At 46.1% G+C, this 21093-nt stretch overlaps 1 protein-coding gene across 1 annotated transcript in view; it reads left to right on the forward strand.

The window, feature by feature from the left end:
* The window catches only part of CARS2 (cysteinyl-tRNA synthetase 2, mitochondrial), a gene marked incomplete at both ends in the record, with an annotated part of 33617 nt that extends 13288 nt beyond the window's left edge, over positions 1-20329 (forward strand). Inside the window, 8 exons of the mRNA XM_079549688.1 lie at positions 1171-1304; positions 5432-5499; positions 8536-8602; positions 11974-12112; positions 13852-13975; positions 15461-15559; positions 18469-18732; positions 20255-20329. Of these exons, the coding sequence (XP_079405814.1) occupies positions 1171-1304; positions 5432-5499; positions 8536-8602; positions 11974-12112; positions 13852-13975; positions 15461-15559; positions 18469-18732; positions 20255-20329 (970 nt within the window). The remainder of the gene's footprint in view (positions 1-1170; positions 1305-5431; positions 5500-8535; positions 8603-11973; positions 12113-13851; positions 13976-15460; positions 15560-18468; positions 18733-20254) is intronic.
* Positions 20330-21093: the final 764 nt, after the last annotated feature.

Raw genomic sequence — 21093 nt, forward strand, 5'->3', positions numbered from 1 at the left:
CTCTCACCGTGGAAATAGATGTAGAGTCATGCAGAGAGTGTAAGTGTAGTAATCTGGGACTGTGGAAAATGGGAAGCAGACTTTTAAGTTATGTAAAGTGTTTTGCTGTCACAGTCAGCTGTCAGGTTCTAATTTTAAGCAATAACTACTTGTCTGCTTTTGCCGAAGATCTCCAAGCACTTGGAGCTAGGTGAATTAATTTTGAAATATCTTTGACGTGCATGTGTAGGAAGGTGACAGAGGAGCAATGGTCACTGGTGTAGTCCTGCAGAAGGGAACCATCTGATGTGACTTTGATCTGGTCTCCTTTTTGGAGCTTCACTGACAATGGGATGCGCTGTGCTTTCACAAGCAAGATGAGGTCTCCAGAAGTCCGTGCTTAATCTGATTTTCAAGCAGGCAGAAAGAAGCAGAGAGGCACAGGCTTTCAAAATGGCTACAGGAACACTGTCTTCCTCTTCTGATTTTCTTATCTTCTTCTGCCCCAACTGAGGTGGTTTAAAAGTGTATCAAACAGTACAGATTTATGTCTATAAATCCCTGAAAGAACAGTGCACAGAGGACATAGCCAGGCTCCTTTCAGTGAGACCCAATGCCAGGACAAGAGGCTGTGGACACAAACTGGAATGTAGAGGCTCGCTGTGAACACCAGGGGTACTTCTGCACTGTGCAGATGATGGAGTGCTGCAGAGGCTGCACAGAGGCTGTGGTGTCTGCTCTGAGGGTCTCTAGCAGCCACCTGGCCGTGGCCCCCTGGGCATCCTGCTCTGGGTGGCCTGACAGGTACAAAATAAAAGAATGGTAATACCAAATCTGAGGAAGAAGTTGTCACTGAAGTTGTTTTTCCTGCAGATGAAGGCAGCTGTCTGATACCGTAGCAGGACAAGGAAAGGAGATGTCCTGCTTGTCAATCTTTAATCTAAATTAGAAAAAATAATCATTCCTGCCAAGGAAAACTCATTGTGGGCAGATATGGTCCTGCTCATACACATAGTTCTGCTGCAATTTCGATATCCGAGATCTGATCCAAGATCTGAAAAGTTCTTTCTTGACATTACATTACAGTCATTAAGTAACGTATTTATATTGCTTCATCTTTTTTTTTTTTTTCCTTTTTTACCACAAGTTTTTGTAGTGTTCTACTTACCGATCAGGAAAATATTGTTACAGTGCAGTGTTTGGAAAGCAGCTGGACATCCATACCGGTGGCATAGATCTCGCATTTCCTCATCATGAAAATGAAATTGCGCAGTGCGAGGTGTATCATCAGTGTGAGCAGTGGGGGAATTATTTTTTGCATTCTGGTAAGTGAAGTATTCATCACCTGATGATATGTACATGAGGCATGTAGAGCTCTAGGGAATTTTATTTTATTTTTGTAGTTTTGCCATTTCTGTGGCATGAAATGTGAGGGAAACTTTACAAATAGATGCTGTACTACAGCGGCCGGGTTCTGTCCTCACTAAACAAAGAAGCATAAATGAGAGTGAATCTTGAAATTGTACAGTGAACGCCTTTATTTATGAAATGGTTACAGTGAAATAGTGAAATATCATCCGAATCAGTCTCCAAGTAATAACAGTGTGTGCATTACACACATACAGTGTTTACTCCCAATGAAAAGTGTGGAAAGAGGAGTTCTTCCTGCAAAGTCTCTTTCATTTGAATTTCTCCAGAATTTTTATGCTTATGGTAGAGTCTCTTCAAATTTTATTTTGGTTATAACAGTCCTGCAGAAAGGGAGTGGAAATAATTGAGCTTTTCTGTACGTTCTTCTGAAAGTAGAAATTCCTGCTGTCTTAGAGATAGAACCTTCAGTATCTGGAGACGGATGAATGAAGGTGCCAGATAGACAGGTAACTGATCATAATATTTTAAAAGCTTTGAAACTGGAATAAACCACTCCAGTTCTCCAGTCTGTCTCAGTACCAGTTGCTTGTGGGCGTGAAAGGAAGTTTTAAGTAGAGTGCTGAGCTAAATAGTAAGTATGGTAAAAGGCTTTAATCATGATAGGGAAAAGACATACTACTGGAGGATGAGAACAGAGTGGATGCAAAGCTGCACGAACCAACGAACCAACCAAGCTCACAGCAGTGATCCTGCAGACAAGCATCTCGGTTGAGATGTTTTGCATGGTTTGAAATGTGGGGAAAACCTAACATATTCTCTAGTGACTGATAACTGCAAGTTTTGAACATGTGATTCACATATCTGTAACTATGTAAATTATCCTGAGAAGCTCTTATAAATATATTCTTCTCCTTTAAATACTCCAGTAGCATTATATTGAGTGATGAGTAAGACACAGAATTAATAATACTGAGGACTGAGTGAGTCAGACACTTTGGTTGAGTCTGCTCGGGCACGATTGAAGGAGTTGCTGCTGGGAAGGTAGAAGGAGGTATGTAACACCTATGGGCTACATCTAGACCAAGTCACTCACCCCTCCCAGAATCACAGAATGGCCCGGGTTAGAAAGGACCTCAAGCATCATGAATCTCCAACCTCCCCACCACAGGGAGGGCCACCAACCTCCATCTACATTTATTACTAGACCAGGCTGCCCGGGGCCCCATCCAGCCCTCGGTGTTGTGGAAGAGCAGAGGCAGTGAGGCATGTCACCGTAGTCCCTTAACCCTCCTCACTGGTGCCCAACTCTGCCTATCCTATAGGGAGTGACTGACTCAACTTGACCTTGGTCTTGGTGTATCCTCTACGTATCTGTCATCTTCCCCCAGAAGTGACCTCACTACTCACACCTGACTAAATTATGCCAAATTGTCTTTTACTCACTCAATCTTTGGCATTATGATATTGCTTGGTGTTGTGTAAAACTGTTCCCTGCCGCCTCATTTGATGTCCTTCAGTGAAGACTCTGCTGCAAAGTGCTCTGAACTACATCATTTTATGATCATACTGGTGTTGTTGTTCTGCTAGAAACCTTGAAGTTCATACTTCCTGTTGTAGTGGTTCTGGATGGTTTTCAAAGTACTGAAGGCAATAGAAAATCAACTGCAGTCTATGTTTTCTCTTCTTACTGAACAATACTTTGTGCAGCATCTCTTGTTGAAGTTTTTGAGTTACTTGTCTGAGCACAAGTTGTGCAGCCTATGGTACGCTCTGGGAATTAGTCTGGCTTTTTGTGTGTGTGTGTGTGTGTGTAAATATGTATCTGTTTGTACAGTTTGGGATGAATTTTAAATTCTAGTTTCAGTTCCCAATGCAGAGGCTGTTATAAGTCAACAGAAATTGTCCAGAGGCTGGTGCATCCTCCAGGGTGTGCTTTACTCCTGCCGTGCTGGGGATTTCTCTGCGCTTCTACTGAGAGGCACTGCCAGCTTAAGCCTTCTGCTAAACAAAGCAGTCAGTCCGAGTTGTTGAGCTTGGACACATCACTACAGGGGGAGTATTCTTTGAAACAAACTGAAGAGGATTGAAGATTTCTCAGAAAAGAAAAAACAGAAAACGTTGATTGCAAGAGCAGTTTGAATGCTGAGGTTCTTTAGGAGCTGACAGATTGCGTTCATTAATTCAAAAAAATTTTGCTGGAGGACGATAGCATGAATTATTTAAGGCAAACGAATCAGCTTCAGAAACAGTTTATTCTGGTAACAGACTTCAGAATTTTAGCAGGCACAGAATTGGAGGAGCAATCCCCATTAGAGGAAGAAAATCCCCTGCACCGGGGATAAATCTTCTTATAAGGACTTTATTTTTAGACTGCTTGTACTCTGGGAAAAGCTCCAAGCCAAAGTTATGAAAATCTTTATATTTTGTGATTCTTTAATGAAATCATTCTCTTTAAGTACTGAAACACTTGAAGAGGAGTATTATTTCAAATTCAGATGTTACTGATACTTTCCTAGGAAATCATGGCCAAGTCGTTTGAAATTTGGCTGCCAAAAGTTAAGTCAGTCAATATTTAGGCAGCTTTAGAAAAGGAGGGGAAAAAAAAAATCACACCCAAGCTATTCCTTTTCCCTTCACAAAAGTGTCTTTTGATTTTTACTGGAGTCATTAGAGCTGCAGGTGTGCAGTATTTCTGGCAGTCGGCATGTTTTTGCTTAGGGCCCTAAATTGATCTGTGTAATGAAAATGCCCTCGCCTGGTAGCGGTCAGGGCAAACACGATGGAAGTGAGGTTTTGATTGACTTGTGCATTTTTCTTGTAGCTGGTTCTGGATCTATGGATCCCCCGATCTTTTGCTACGCTTGACAGAGGGTATATTTCTCTTCTATCTGATGAACTCCCCAAGGCAGCAGACGAGGAGTCGGTTCTGATGGAAGGCCTTCATGGGGGCTGGTCAGAGTCATGCCTACATGAAGGTGTGGTGAGCAGCATTAGCATGCAGCCCTTGTTGCCATGCAGACGTGCTCCTTGTTGCCTGGAGTGCTCTGGAGATGCCAGACTTTGGAGGCTGTGGCTGACAGCCCTGTGTCCTTGGTGGGGGCACAGCTGAGAGCTGAACAGGGAAACACAATTTAAGGGTAGAAGATCTGGATGGCCACCTTGTGTTGCCCGGATGTTCCCCACAGCCTTCACTAGCTCCTCTTTGAGCAGACTCCCAGATAGCATTTTTGACTTTATTTCCCAAATACAATATTCCTCACAGGCTTTTTTTGTACGTCTTCAAGCTGCTGTCAGATTTTTAGATGTAAGTATTAGAAGGAACACTTGTGTTTTCAGAAAGCAGCTTCTGAGAAGCAACTTGTAAAAGCTACCCTTTGCTTTTCAAAAACTTGCTCTGTGCTATCTTTTAAAACAGAACTTTAGGAAACGCAGATCTGAGTGTCTCCTTATCCTGTCTAATCCATTCTGATGAACAGCTATTTGCACAGTTTTGGTAGATTAAGTTTTGGAATTGGCAATGTGCAGAAAATTGTACGCACAAGGTATTTTGTATCAATATAATACAATTTAGGAATAATAAAAAAAAAATGTAGTGTGATAGCCACCAGCAATTATTACATATTAGAAAAACATCTGGGTCTCCGGGGTATTGTGCTATCACTGGGCTACCTTTGAAAGCCTTAAAATATTTCTGGAAAGTCAGGGGTGAGGTACTTTTCAGTGAAGAAAGAAGGATTCTTCCTTGCTTGTTTTTTTGTTTTTTTTTTAAATTTTTTAAAAATCTATTATCAGTTTAATTAATGAGGACTTTGTTATTTCTTTATTAATGTTTCTATTCATACCCTGGTTCTTCATTGAATAACATTTTCTTTTGTTTTATACTCCACCCAGCTAGAGCTGAGTGGGGAGATGTGCAGGACTGCTAGCAACAGTTATGAACAATAACTTGTGCATTGCATTGAGATGGTTGGCATGCATCTGCTGCCTCCTGTGACTCCAGTGTCTCAGTGCAGAGATTTGTCTTGTTCAGTGCCCATTCAGAAGCACACTAACTTATCCTGATGCATTTGTTTTGTTCTAGGGCATTTACACGTTAAAGGAAGTCAAGAAAAAATGTCTAAATCGTTAAAAAACTACATAACAATCAAGGTAATCTATATCTGTGTGTTGGAGAAATGTGTATCCATAATATCTAAATACTAACCACAGTTTTATTTTGAGAAGAGATGTGAGCATGTGCTTATACTGCAGGGAAAGTGAAGCAGAGTGGTTTTTTTTTTCTAGTGCTAGTGCACCTATTTGAATGCAGGAAGCCTGCTCTCACTCAGGGATTGTTCCTAACTTGGATCTGGCTGAGCTGAGAGCACATGTGGGACCATAAATACTGGACTCCTGTCTCCTTTATTATATTTTTCTTATTGTGGCTTTCTTGCTGATGCATGGAGAGCTTTAATTGCCACCGGGCCGCGTGACTATGTCCTCTTCTGGTGTGTCAGAGAGAGGGAACCCTTAACCAGAGAGAGTTCAGTGATTCAGCAGCTTCTGGGTTATCTTTTTTTCCAAGAAAGTGCATGGAGAGGTTGAGCTCAAGTTTGTGGTGCAGCACGGAGCAGGGTTTCTGTGTCACCACGTCTGTGATGCACTGTACGTAACACCAACATGGCTCCAGTGATAGCTGGCACCTATTGTTAGAAGCAGGTAATTTTCTTCCTTGAGACAAAGCTTTAGAGGCAGTTTCAGCACATATGTTCCCCTCTGGCCCTTGGAAAACTAGTTACAATCCTTTTAAATTGGCGTGAGCTGCTTTATTCTTAATTCTCCCCATCTTGTCTTATCTATACAGTTAAGCCCTGTCTCCCCCAGCAATATTGTCCTTTGCTCACAGTTTTCACAGCAGTTTCCTGTGTCTGAGCAGACGGTGTAGGCAGGACAGAGAAGTGACCGTTAATGCAACACACGCAATGAAAAAAAAGTATGGAAATGTTCCCCTCTATTTTTGCAGTGGCGTTTCTTTGCATAGAGGAAAGTGCTGTGCAGGAAGCAATTGTGTGCTTAACAACAAAAAATTCAAGATCAGCTCTCTTCTCATGCTGGTCTCGTCTTTTAATTTCACAATTAGACATGCTTAGCAAGTATTAATCCTCTCCCGCAAGTAACTTGCAGCCCAGCGAACCACATTTCTTCCCATGCGGCCTTCCTGCATCCTGGACATTGAGCCCTGCGTGGAACTTTGTGAGTGTGCTCTGAACAATTCACAGCCTCCGATGGTGCCGCCGGCTTTTCCTTTGTTGGGGTGGCAGAGGAGCACAGAGCACATTCCTGGCAGGCACTGAGGCATGGCTCGCCTTTCCTGCTGCCGCGCTGATGCTCTCTGTCCAGCTGCGCTATTTTCCTTCCCCCTTCTCCCTTTCTGTGTGTTTCTTTCTCGTGTTTTAGTCTTGTTTTCTTTAATGGCTGTTAATTCTGACCTCCAAAATCAAGTGCTTAGTGGTGATACACAGCCAAGCCACCCGCTTTGGGAGATCTATGGTACTTTCTCCGTGTTCTGTTTTTAATGAAATACAGAACTGATTTCTAGAAATTCCCTCCCAAATTCAAAATTTTCCTCATTAGAATTTATTTTCTTGTTTTAGTATTATTGTTTTCCTTCCACATATTAGTATTCAGGAGACTGAAGGGCTGGAGCAGGTCCAAAGAAGGGCAATAAGGCTGCTGATGGGCTTGGAGAATATGCCTTATGAGGAGAGACTGAAGGAACTGTGGCTGTTCAGTCTGGGGAAAAGGAGCTGAGGGGAGACTTTATTGCTCTCTTCCAATATCTGAAAGGTGCTTACAGTGAGAGTGGGGTTGGTCTCTTCTCACTGGTGACAGGACGAGGGGAAATGGCCTCTAGTTGTGCCAGTAAGTTTAGGTTGGATATCAGGAAAAACTTCTTTACAGAAAGGGCTGTTAAGCACTGGAATTGGCTCCCCAGGGAGGCGGTGGAGTCACCATCCCTGGGTGTGTTTAAAAACCGTTTGGATGTGGTGCTCAGGGACATGATTTAGCGGAGGGTTGTTAGAGTTAGGGTAGGATGATTAGCTTGTGGTTGGACTCCATGATCTTGAAGGTCTTTTCCAACCTGAGCAATTCTGTGATAAAGCTTCTGAGAGTGCCAAGCACATCAAGTTACACAGAGTTGATTTTAAAAACAGCCATTTACTATTGCAATCTGTTTCTTGATTTAGCTTGCCCTGATTGCCTCTGTTGCTTCTATTTCCACTTGAGAGACTGCACAGTGCTGACATGTGCTGCCCTCCATGCTCAGGCTTTTTGATGTTTGGGCTGCTAGCATAAGCTAAATTTCAAAAACTACACCTTTAAGCAAATGACATTTCCACATTTTCTTACTTGCACTGACTTCAGCCTATGATTTTGTATTGGCAGTGGTGCTTCAGTGTTACAAACTTCCTATCACTGATTTTCAAATTAAAAATCAGGAAAGCAGTGGCAGTTAATCGTCCACCTTGTCCAACCTTCTTGCTGAGAGCGGAGCTGCTGAGTGATTGAATGTCTTATCAGTGTACCTTCCACGCATTTAAATAGCTCTTTGTAGGGGTAATAAATTATTTTTAAATAAGTAGATAAGCAGTAGGGTGAAATTAATGAGGTTTCGCAGCCAGCATAGATAAATTCCAGCAATATATATATGTATATTAAAAAAGAGTTATTTTTATTCACTCAGTTTTCTTTCACATGCTCCAGAAAAGTTGCCCTCTTGTTCCAGTCTTTCATAAGCTTTGCAAAACTTGGTAGCTGTCCTTTCCTGCGAGGTCACATCCTAGTTTTGGTCTGATAGCTTTGGTTTGTTTTCTGCAGAATTCTTTATTTAATGCACAGTTCATCATAATTACAAAATATTTATCAATGCCGTATATTCGTGCTTGGGATTTCATGTATATTGATGTCTTCTGTCTATGTATACTCATCTGTGTTACATGTACGTGGCAGTAGACTTCAGTTTAGACGTTAGACCAGATCTCTAATTTAAAGTTTTAATCCTATCTTCAAGTATGATTATGGGCTTTTAGTAAAGTCTGTCTGCCTGAAATGTGCTGTAAAACTAGTGTGAGAGGATTGAATAGCAGACTGAGAAACGGGTTGCTGTGATGCTAATGATATAACCTTTCTGTGGGTGGGGTTTAGGAATTTCTGAAGAAATTCTCCTCGGATCAGTTCAGGATGTTCTGTTTGCGCAGCAGATACAGCTCAGGTAAGAAGAAGGTGCGTGTGGTTCATCGCACTCCTCCCAGCCTGGCTTTCCAGGGGTGTTTTGGAGCTCTCACCTTGTGGCTGGAAATGTTCCCTGCCCAGAGAAGCAATGGCAGCACAGTCCCTGGAAGTGTTCAAGGCCAGGTTGGGTGAGCCCCTGGGCAGCCTGATCTTGTGCCTTATTTAATGGTTGGCTGCCATGCCCAGGGCAGGGAATTGGAAGTGGATGATCTTTGATGTTCCTTCCAACCCAAGCCCTTCTGTGATTCCCTGTGGGATTGCTCTTAAGCCAACATTTAGAAAAGCATCTTTACCAAGGGCAGTGCTTAACTGTTTGTCTAAATACCTTCCTTCCTCACGGGAGGAAATAAATTGTGCATGCTCCAGTGGTGCTGGGCTGCAGCTGGGGGCATGTGGGAGTCTCATGTGAGTGTGTTACTGAAACAAAGGATGAAGGAAAAAGGCTTAGGACTTACAGCACTATCACACATGTATTTATTCTGTAAGCCGGAGCTGATGTCTGGGTTGCCTCCAAGGTGAGGAATGACACTGAGCCCTGTGAGGGCCTGCACATCCTTCTCTGCTGCTCCTGAACTGCTTGTATCTGGACGCGTATGAGAAGGATGTGACAATTCTAAGTGGTTAAATGTCTTCCTGTGATAAAAGCAGAGGGCTACCTTGTAAATCCAGGCAGATTTGATAACAGGAAGTGGTGGTGGTGTGTTGGAATACAGTGCCAGTATGCTGCTCGGTAGATAAGAATTGCTGGAAGGTCTGCAGTCCTTGTCAGGATATGATGCTGATGGCACGACCTATGTCAGATAAGCAGGCAGAGTCAGGTACTTGTTATGCAGTTTGTCAGCAAATGTCCATGCCATCAGCTCAGTTCTGCTCAAAGATAAGTTTACTTCATTCCACCTTGTCTTGCTGTCTGCTTCCAGAGTGATTTTGTCAGAAATGAGATCCCAAGCACCTCCTCTTTGTTCTTAAAAAGGTTTCTGTAGCCTAAACCTATTTGTGATGTTTCCTGCCATCCCAGACGTTGAAGGAGGATGTGTTATCCTTACTTGAGTATGGGCTTGGGGAGCTGGGTGCTATTAACAGTCTCATCAGGGTGAGCTCATGAAAGGCCTTTAGGAGACTCTGGTGAGGCCAGTGTCCGAGAGCACTTCTCTGGAACGTGGAGGTGGTGTCCACCAGAATAAAGCTCCTCTGTGGAGATCAGACTGTGTTCCCTGGGGCTGGGCAGGCACCTACACGGTGTCACTTCGGCCTGCAGACACTGGCATTACTGAGCAGTAGAAGCACACAGCTTAGAGACGTGGCCAATGAAAATGGTTTGACATTGGCCTGTGGAAAGAGTTGTGCTGCAGTTTGGTATTGCAGCAGTGGACACATAAGTGGGGTTGGCTCCTCTTCTCAGGGAAACAGATAGAAAATGCTGGGTGGCTCTTCCACGTGTGCTTCTTCCACGTGTGCTCCCTGCCTCCATCTCACCCTGTGTATCGATTTCAGCAGCGTGTTGGGGAGAAACAAGAAACAAGATGTTTACAGAAGAGCCAACGTGCTCAGCCGCTGATGCTGCTTTCATCAATGATTTCTGGCCTCTGTGCTGTACTTACTGATTTATTCATTCTGAGGGCATCAGTCGCACGCTCAGTACCCTGTGTTGTGGCAGCGTGAAGCTGGATGCCTCACCTGTGCAGGAAAGCTGGAAAAGTCAGATGGAAAGGGCCTTGGTGCTAGACTGTGCTCTCCTCCTGGTGCCTGTGGGTGTCCCCTTCTTGGTATAATAGTAATAATAATAATTGTATAATAGTAGTAATAATAATAATAATAAACCCAATCATAGTTGGGTCCACGTAAAGCTGTTGGGAAATGGCCTTTCCTGAATGCAGCACAGTAAAAGCGCGTGGTGCCCTCTCAGCTGCTGCTGGGTGCAGCTGGTGGGGAGAGATGCTGTCCCTGCAACCCTGAGTCACTGGGTTTCCTCTTGTGTTCCATCACGTGTGGCTTTGCTCTCACTGTTGCTCATGGGCTGTGAAGCTGCTGTAGGCATTGGGGTTTGACCTCCAAAACCCTCTGCTGCTCTCTGGAACAGGCTTAAGAGATTTTCTGAGCTTGAATGGTGGTGTGCAGTGTGTGTGCAATGCGTGGCGGTTCAGGAGAATGCCCTGAATCAGCAAAGAAGAATGGATTTAATCAAAGCTTCATCAGAATAAACTTCCATCAAGTATTCCCCTCAGAGCCCTGTAACCAGGGCGATGGGTTGAGTAATCATAGCGGATATCAATGATCTCTTTCAGTACCTCACCGTTCTCTGAAAGTCAGTACCTCAGCCTTTTAAAAAGCTTCATAAAGCTGAATTTTAAGACCAGCGTTAGTGGGACAGTAATGCAGATTTTTAATTGCACACAAGTGGAAAATCTGACGAACGCAGCCCAGGGTTATGCCTCAGCTCTCCTGGGCTGAATCCCACGGGAAGTCTGTCCAAACAGCTAGGCCTCCCCAGGTATGGAGAATTGATGTTACACTGTTTATGGCCCCTCAGTGGAAGTGACTGATGCTGACGTGGTGCTGTTGGAAGGAGCACACTTAGCACACTCAGCTCCCACAAAGCCTGCTGAGCTGACTGGCATCAGGCAGTGTGCTAGCAGTCCAGGTCAGCAGGGCTTAAAGGTTGGTGTGTGAGCTGGGTATGATGGATCCCAGCATCCCAGCACAGGTGGGCCCTCATGAGTGCCACCGGTCTGTATTTTCTTTGGGATTCACTTTAGCAAATGGGTATGGCTGGCTCAGCTTCGGCACTGTAGTTGGATTCTGCACTAGATATATGATCCAGATTGCCAAGTCCTAGATTTGTTGGTGCTGGTGAAGCAGTCCTCTAACTGTGAGTGCCTGTATCCCTCACAGGGTCTGTGGCTGAGGGTTAGGTGCCCTTGGAGATCTCCAAAGACAGGTCTTGTCTGCCTAATTAGAACAGGAATGGAGTTCGGGGGGAGATCAAAGCTGTGTCCTCCTGGCTTAAATCTGGGGGGGGACGATCAGAAATACATCACGTCCAACACTTCAGTACAGGAAAACGCTTTAAATCAGGTCGCTTCCAAACAGTATTTAAAACAGTCTGATTCTTTTTCAGTATGTTATACGTTGTCATATATAGGAATTGTCTTTTATGTTGATCTACATAATTTGCTTATTGCAACTTAAGGATGGTGTCTAATTAGAAGTGCAGGTAATTTTAAGAAAAGCATGCTGTGACAGAGTAACAAACATTTTTGCTGGATTGACTGTGTCAGAATATTGTCCCTAGGTGTGACAGCTACATCCACTGTGTCATAAGGCTCAGAGGTTTTGTTTTTCTTTTCTTAGCTGTAGAATTTAGCGAGGAGACCATGAATGATGCCAAGAACATTCTCCAGGCAATCTCCTCGTTTATTAGAGACGCAAATGCTTATATAAAAGGACAGCTGGTGTGTGACCCTGTTAGAGAAGATGTACTGTGGGAAAGGTAAGCGTGCTTCTTTTATGGAAAGACTGTGATTATTTGCAATGATTTGCAAATTGCTGACAGGCTTAGAGGGCTGAACTCTGTAGCTTACTGAGTTCTATCGAAGAAGCAGGACAAGATGAAGGACTGAGAAGCAATCTTCCCTGCCACCCCTCATCTGGCTTTTTTCCTTCTCTTCCTTGCCAGCTGTTTTTGCTCGTAGTTTTCTATGCTTGCTTTATTGTGTCTGTGAAATCCTTGTTACTTATCTAGTATGCCTGACCTAATGTAGGTGTTTTTGCACCTCCTGACTGATGCAGAAGGAAAATCTGTGACTGAAGTTGTAAGGCTACTCAGGATGTCAGAAGGAATGTGTGTCAGTGACTGGACAGCTGGGAAGTAATGTGCCTTGGGCACGTGAGCTTGTAGTCAGACGTGCTGACAGCTTGGTGTGGGGCAGAGGGCAGAAGGATTGCTCAGAAACTGGCCGAGACAGATGTCATAAGGAAAGAAGTTATGGTTGTTGGGACCCTGACAGTGACAAGGAGAATATCTTTGGAGTCTCTTATGAAAACTGGAGTATCTCCCAGGATAGAGAGATGTGGTTTCTGCTGGGTGTGAAACTGAGGAGTGTGGTGCTCTGGAAGCAGAGTAGGAAAGGCAGTGAACGCTCTGAAGTGACACACGTACAGGCAGCTCTGAGGCGTGGTGAGAGGGAAGGGTGGTCTGTGCTGTAGAAGGGAGAGAGCTTCTTGGTGGTGCATGCATGTAGTTATTGAAGAGCTTGTGGCTGCACTGTGGCTCACGGGAAGCACTGAAGCATGCTACAGGAAGGGGAGGCTGAATTAACTGCTTGTAGTGTTTGACAGCTTCAGCTGGAGGCTATGGGACAGTTGGTGAGGAATCAGGCTTTGAGGTGTGAGGCATGTAAGGAAATCAGAATAGATTGTCAGTGGAAAACGTAAGAGGGCAACACTTGTGTATTTTTAAATACAAAGCCAACCAAGGTGGTACAAGGTTCATACTTTTGGTAAGAGGTAGGTACTGAACAGAGAAGGGCAAAGTCACAGGGAAGAGCTTAGGGTGGGGTGGGTTTAGGGTAGCAGCAATCTGATACCTGAGAGAGGCAGGCACTCCAGGCAAAACCACCCTGCAACAGGCAAAACAGGGAAAAGAGGAACCTCAGAAGAGCTGGAGTAGCTGGAGGTCCCCAGGTAACCGTGCCCCTTGGGCATTATTGTGAAACGGCCCCTGGGGTCAGTGCCTATCAGTGTGCAGTTCATCTGGCTTCCTACCAGAGAAAGCTGCCAGCACTGTTTTCAGCCCTGGTTAAGCTCTCCTGTCTAGTGCTGGAGTGAGACGTGGGACGGGGCTTTGGAAGGGAAATGTGCCAATAGCACAAAAAGTGGGCTGCTGGGGGGAAAAAGGGCTTAGCAAATAGTTGATGTGCTTAATATCAAGTGAATTTTCCATGTGGTTTTAAATGATTAGGCAAGCATTGCTCTACTGTTGCTGATTCCTTTGGTTAGTGATGTGTTAATTGAACAGGTTTAACACTTTGGATTTTGACAGGCTTCAAGTTTCTCCCTTTGCAGATGCAGAATGTGCTCTTTCCTGACCAGTGCAGCATCTCCCAGAGCAGCTAAGAAGGAAATGGCAGTGTCCTTTCAGTGACTCCATCTGGCTGAATAGCTGATGAATTCAGCATACTGCTGGCATCTTGTTTGTCTTATCTTAAATTTTGCCTCTCCTCTTTGCAGGCTGGCCAGCACAAAGGTAAACGTGAAGGCTGCGTTTGCAGATGACTTTGACACCTCCAGGGCTGTTGCAGCAATTATGGACCTCATTCACCATGGCAACAGACAGCTTAAGGCTGTTACTAAGGTAACCCATTAGGATACAGAGATCAGAAAATGACAGCTGTCCGCTGTCCCACTGTTTAACGCAGACAGATTAGTTTATTGTTCACATAAAAAAACAGCAGAAACAAAGCTCCATAAATTGTTGACCTTAATGGTACCCATTTGTCCTGACCGTGTAGCAGGAATTGTATATGGCTGTTGTTTATGCCTCGCTGTGGACAAAGTGTGTCTCTTTTGCTGCCCTCTATTATTTATACCTGAGGTTTTTGAAAGGCCTGAAGCCGTGGTGCCACGCTGCTAATTGCAATGCAGGCTTTATGGCCTTACCGCGCTTCTTTGCCTACTGTCCGTGCATAGAAATTGACCTGAGGGGGAGCAGGAGGTGGCTGTTCTGGGGGGCTGTGGCAGGCAGGCACAGCGAGCTGCAGGTGCATGCTGGTGCTTGAGCTCAGCTCTGAGCCCTCTGGAACGAGTCTGGGAGCAGCCCCACTCCTGAGGCTTCAACTCCTAGGCAAGGGGCGCGGGCACTTTTCCTCCTTAACGACTGGGAGTGAATTCATGTGAACGCAGCTCGTTCCTCTTTAATCTTCTTATAATCCTTATCTCAGTTGGTACATTCCTGCCCCTTTTCCTCAGCGCTTCACATCAGCTCCTTCCAGTTCAGATCCTTTGCAATTTTCAGTTTGTGGTTCATCTCAGATCCTCCTGGAGATACTGGATAAAGCCCAGTATCAGCTACTAATTTGGTTGTTTGTGTCTTTATTCTTTTTCTAGGCAAGCGTTAGTCCCTTAAATCTCTTCTCAATCTGTCACTTAATCTTGATCTTTTTTTCTTGAAAACTGAAATAAATGTCACAGAATCACAGAATCACAGATGTTTCCTCCAAATGTGGAGGAAATAAATGAAGACCTCTGTTCTTAAATACACTGCTGGTGCTAGCAGGGTATTGTCTCGCTCCAATTTATAGGAGGGAGATGAGGTTCTTTTAATAAGTCCATCTGTGTCCCCAGCAAGCTTTGAGACACAGATGTTAACAGAATAATATCTTACAGGTATGGCACAGCACCGCAAGCAATCTCAGAGCAGTCTTGTTTAGATCAGTAAGACACTCAGTGAAGGTGGTACGGTGTTGTTTTTTTGTCATTTATTTTTTAGAATGCCCTTGAACCTGTAGTTCTGTCTTCATTTGGTTCTCGTGCGTGGAGCCCTTCTTTGCACAGAGCACAAGTTTTCAGGCCTCATTCACTGTGCACACACCACATGCTGTGGTTTCACGCATCTCTTCCTCACTGTGCCTGCTGGTAACAGCCCCCCTCCATCCACGTGCATCTTTCCCCTTGGTGTTGTGTGGGGAGGTGGCTGAAGGTGCTTTCAGAGCTGGGTGGGTTTTACTGGTAGGGTGGGACTGTGCCATTAGCAGTGGTTTCCCCTGTGGGCTTGGCTGTCGAGAGCTGAGTTCTGTAATGAGTATTGACCAGGCAATCTCTTCTGAGTGTTTCCTAACAGGATGTTGGATCTCCCAGAAGCTCGGTTGTGTACGGGAGCATTACTTCCTATATAGAAAGCTTCTTTAATGCCCTCGGGATGTCCTTTGAAGAAAGGCAGGTACGAAACTCCTCTTTGGGATGTGCTGGTGTGTGGTAACAGTGTCAGCGTTATGCTCTGTGGAGCACTTGCTAAAAGCCTCAGAGGTAACAGAGCCGTTTATGGCTTCAGTAAGCCTTCCTGCATTGCTTGTGGTTTCTGCTGTGGTGTGTTAGGAAAGCATCTGAGCAGGCAGAAAAGGATGAAGCCCTGTGGGGGAGCCTGTTTCTTCCTGTGGGTGTCCCTGTATGACTTCTGCAGCTGTCGTGCTGTAGTAACGCATGCTTGAGGAATGAAACGAGGAAGTCGGCACTTGAAAGCCTTTACCTTGGTACTGTTATGTATGTGTTATGTACCTGGCTCTTCCTCTTTTTCTGATGGTTGCATCCAGGACCTTTGCTGGAAATACCTCACGTATCTCCTAGTGCTCGGAATGGAGAGGGAGAACAGCTCATTCCTTCAGACTGAGCTGTCTGTAAGCGAGTGTCGCTGGATGTTTATTTTCACTGAACTCAAAGCACCTTAATGCTTTCCTTCTTTGTGTGCTGCATTGGTTTCTCTGGGTATCAGGGCCAGCAGACAGAGTTGGTGTGAGGTCGCCAGGTAGAAGAGAGGGCTCCCTGAGGTGGCTGCTGCCATGCTGGCAAATGAGTGGAGAGGCTGCTGGGAGCAGCACTTGGGTTGGGGGACTTGCATACAGCCTGGGGGGTCTGTCCTGCTCTTCAGATGCAATTCATTGAAGTTGGTGAGCCATGTAGTCTAACATAACTCCCTGTACTTCTGCAGTAATCCCATTTTGTACAGTCATCTGGGTGCAAGCTACCTTTCTCTATGGGTTAGAGAAGGAGCCTGGACAGCCACAGGCAGGTAGGGTGAATGCATTTTTGCACTTATGATGGATTTGACCAGACAGAAGTCTCAGTAGATGTTTCTCTTAGGCAGCCCTCCCAGTTACTGCTGGGCTTCTAGCCCATGCATGGAAGGCATCATTGCCTGTTTGGAGCTTGTGAGCAAAGAATCATAGAACCACAGAATATCCTGAGTTGAAAGGGAACCACGAGGACCTTTGAGTCCAACTTCTGGTTCCACACAGGTCCACTCAAAAATCCAAGGTGAGGCCAAAGTTCTCCCAGGGATTCAGTGTTCCAGGAGTAACAGCAGGAATCATCCTCCATATGGGCCCTTGGAATTGATTGGTACTACAGAAGAAGAAAATTAAGCTCGGCTCTCAGAGCCTATGTGATGTTTTACATGGAAGATGAACTGATCTGATATTCAGAGCTGTCCTCCTTGGGGAGGATCCTGCCTTTGTGCCATGGATCAGTGCTTCCATGAACGTTGGCAGTAGTGCCTGTGGAAGCATGCGGCTCAGCCCCACTCACCATTCATCTTTACTCTCCTTCACTTCTGCATTCAAGCATTTACTGTGCTCTTCTCCGTGCCCTCGGTTCGTGGCTCTTAAATTTATTACTTTCAGTCCCATAAACTTCTTCAGAATGTTTATCAAGACGAAATTCTTTACTGTGAGAGTGGCGAGACACTGGAACAGGCTGCCCAGAGAGGTTGTGGATGCCCCTCCCTGGAAACATTCAAGGCCAGGCTGGATGGGGCTTTGAGCAACCTGTTCTAATAGGAGGAGTCCCTGCCTATAGCAGGAGGTTGGAACTAGGTGATCTTAAAGGTGCCTTCCAACCCAGATCACTCTATGATTCTATGTTTATTTCTTTTGAAAGTTTGCTGTCTTTCACAACAGTGCAGAGCACTGAACATTCGAGCTCTAGCCCTCAAATAGCTCTCTTCTATTCCTCCCCTCCAGTTGTTCCCAGCCTCTGTAGCACCTCCTCCTCATCCCACCCTGCTGCTCTTTGATGACATGCTGTCCCCTCTGGCTTTAATTACTCAGCTGCAGTCCTGCTCCCAGCCAAGTATCACTGCAGCCACCTTGCCCTCCGGCACTGCTATGCTGTACTAAGAGTACAAGTAAAATGTAATAAAAAAAATGTGACAGCAAAAGAGGGGGAGATTTAGATGGGTTATACGGAAATTTCCTTACAATAAAGGTGGTGAGGCACTGGCACAGGTTGCCCAGAGAGATGGTGGATGCCCCATCATTGGACATTCGTAGTCAGGCTGGACCAGGCCCTGAGCACCCTGATCGAGCTGTAGGTGTCCCTGTTCACTGTAGGGAGTTGGGTTGGATGGCCTTTAAGGCTCCTTTCCAACTCAAGTGATTCTATGATTCTTTGATTAAAAAATGCCTCATTTTCCTTAGTTGTATTCCTTGAGGAGGGCTGGGGTTCATACGCAGGGTAGGAGGCTGGTGTGCGTGCTCACTCCCGGGGAGCTCATAGCTGTGGGGCTGGGCTTCTGTTGTGCTGAGAGTTGCTGCCAGGCCCTGCTGCTATTCATTGTTCAATGTCCTGTAAGTGATGCGTGCTTTGGGCAGCAAAAATTCCTGTGGCAAGGAGTTTTACAGCTGGGTTATGCAGCATGCTACATTCACACGGGTACCTCTGCTCCGAGAGGAACTCTTGCATGTTTGGGAACACATGGAGCTACTTGAAAGTATGACCGTGCCATAACTTTGGGCGGTGACGTGCTGGCCCAGCTGCCCAGAGAAGCTGTGGTGCCCCATCCCTGGAGGCACTCAGGGCCAGGTTGGATGGGGCTCTGGGCAGCTGAGCTGGTGGGGGCAGCCCTGCCCACAGCCCAGGGTTGGGGTGGATGGGCTGTGAGGTCCCTTCCAGCCCAAAGTGTTGGGTGACTGTGATTCTTTGCGCTTCTGTCCAGTGTGAGGAACGGGCTGCCGTGTTTCAGTTACATCACTGTAATGGAAAGCACACATCCAGGAGAGGTGGCGAGGCTGCTGAATTGTGATTGACTTTGAAATCGTTCTCAGATGTCTTTAAAATGACATGCTTGGTTCGTAGGTCGCAGTGGGAGGGAGAAATACAGCTCTGCTCTCCAATGTGATGGATGAGCTCGTGAGCTTCCGCACAAAGGTTCGTAACTACGCTCTTGTGCTGCCGGAAGCCACAGAGACTGTGCAAATGGAGGAAGGTGCCGTGGGAGCAAAAGGACCAAAACAAGAACAGAAAGAGAAGAGACGGCAGTTGATGCAGGAGAGAAAACCCCTCCTGGAGGCCTGCGACAGCCTGCGTGGGGACCTGGCTGCCTTTGGAATCCACATCAAGGTAAAAGACAGCTGCTCCCCGCGTGAGATGGGCCTTGGTTTGTCAGGCAGCATCCGGGTGTGCCCTTTCACAGCTCCCATCGCTGTGCTACAGCAGCAGTAGCAGGAGGCAGCTAATGGCCTGTCCTGATCCTCAGCCGTGTGTCCCTGTGCAAGCTGTAGCTGCTTCTGCAGCTGCCAAGGGAGTGTTGTTCTGCCGCTGAAAATCCCATTGTGTTCAGAAATCCTGAAATTGTCCCAGTTCAATACAGCAGAAGGGCTGGGAGCGATGTGTGCTGTTTTAAAAAGACTGAAGAGGAACAGGAAAGTAAACTGAGGTGACTGGTGGAAATACTGCCTTCCCTCTACCTACACACCCGTATCAAAAGGGTAGGTCCTCACCGGAGGGTCTGTTCCTCACTCTTGAGTTGTACATACTTTCCCTGGTTCCTGTACCACTTCTCTCTCCATGGTGCGTTCTGCTCTTAGTCTGTTCCTAATACCAATCTTCTCCTTTTGCATTACCCTGACTGTGCTCAAGAGAAGTCCCCTCGTTGGGTTGCTACCTTCTCCTGGTTTCAAGATGCTGCATTGCTGCTTCAGGGGGTGCTGCTGCTTCCAGCTCTGTTCTCACCTCAGCTTCAGGCTTTTTATATGCAGAATCGTGCCTGCTTCGCTCAGCAGTTCACTCTGCTCCTTGCACGTGAGCCGTGCTCAGTGTCCTTGCGTTGTTTTACCACTGGGCAGGTACAAAGCAGGATCACGTCAGGGGGTGACCACAGGCATCCCTGGTAATTGCTGAGCGTGAGAGGCGATATCAGTGCTGCCATTAAAAGCAGGTGGGAGCTGTGGTCAGCTCAGGATCTCAGATGGAAGCCAGTGTGCTGCTAAGTGCTGGGCTGAGGGACAGAGCATCCCGGTGCTGAACTGCAGCTGTGAAAGCAGAGGGAGCCGTGGGAAGCTGGAATATTTGCTTCCCTGTATGTACACAACTGCCTTCTGCTGAACCTCCATTCTGTAGGGCTCTTCTGAGACTGCTGGAGGTGCAGCACAAGGGGTTCCTCTGTGTGCTGAGACTGACCCAGCACCCCCTGAGGGGTTTGGGCAGGCAGGGAGGGCTCAGCTGCTGCAGGCTGTAGTAGCAGCTCAGGGGGTGCTTATAAGTGAATTCAGTGAAAGTCAGATTTGAAGAAAGGGTGATTTCTTCAACTGATTGAGTTTATGACTTCTGCATGCTGTCTTTCATGTCGCTCCGTGCACGTGAGGTTTGTCTGAATTACAGAGCTTCAAGCAACCAGATGGAAATATCCATCAACCTACTGCTACCAAGGGCGTTCCTGGGGGATGGCATCACCACCTCTGTTCCCTGTTTGATTAATGGCTTTGCTGCACAAGGGCGATGTAGTAAAATAAATAAGGAAATAAATTTGAACCCTCTCAGAACTGCACATGGTGCACTGTGTGGCACCCAGACCGAGTGTGAGGCAGATACAGACCCTTTGTGATCCCAGCTGCTAGGCCTGACCCACTGCTTGTTGTTGCAGGACAGAAGCACAGCTTCGACGTGGGAAATGGCAGAAGGCGGGCGAGCAGAGCAGCAGGCTGAGGAGAAAAGCTGAGCCTTCAGAGCTGGGCGTGTGCTTTAACTGCTGCGTTGTCAATACTGCTGCTATCCTAATAAAGTAGAAGGCGTCATCTTTTCAGTTTGCTTTGGCACAGTGTGATTTCAGGGGCTCAGGGTGCGTCTGTCAGCACTGGAAAGAGGGAGGTGGTGCATGCAGTGCACTACTGGTCCCATTAGTGAGCCCCCACAGAGCAAGCAGCCGGCACACAGCACAGGGGGGAGTGGGAGGCGCTGTGGCAGCCTCACCCAGGGCTGCAGGGTGGCTCTGTGCAGGGCAGCTTGGATCAGCATTCAGTACTGAAACCCAAGGGGCTGTCAGGCGTGGTTTGACGACAGCCATAGAGGCAGTAACCGTGTGAGAGAGATCAAATGCCTCTTTCCTTTGGCTGCGTGTGCTTTAAAGATAGGGGTGAGGCGACTGTTGCTCTGTGCTGCCGTGACCTGGAAGCAACAGCTTTGGGGGGGGGGGGGCAAAGGTGCTCAGAACACAGGGAAGCACACAGTGTGAAGTTGCTATATTTTTATTTCCTACTGAAAGGAATTGCTACATTTCCAGAATGTTTAAAAATTGTAACAATCATTATTTGAGTACATTGGTGAATAACAAAGTTACAGCTCTTGTGTAGACTTAAAAACCAACATGGCAGGTTGAGGTCTGTACTGACGGAGGTCCATTGGCTTGGCCTACAAATGCCATTTTGCTATAATGCCATTTTGATACCCTGCCACTGATGTTCTAGATAAAACCTTTTGCTCAGT

The sequence above is a fragment of the Tetrao urogallus genome (genome assembly GCF_951394365.1).
Source record: "Tetrao urogallus genome assembly, chromosome: 1".
In the NCBI taxonomy this organism is placed as follows: domain Eukaryota; kingdom Metazoa; phylum Chordata; class Aves; order Galliformes; family Phasianidae; genus Tetrao; species Tetrao urogallus.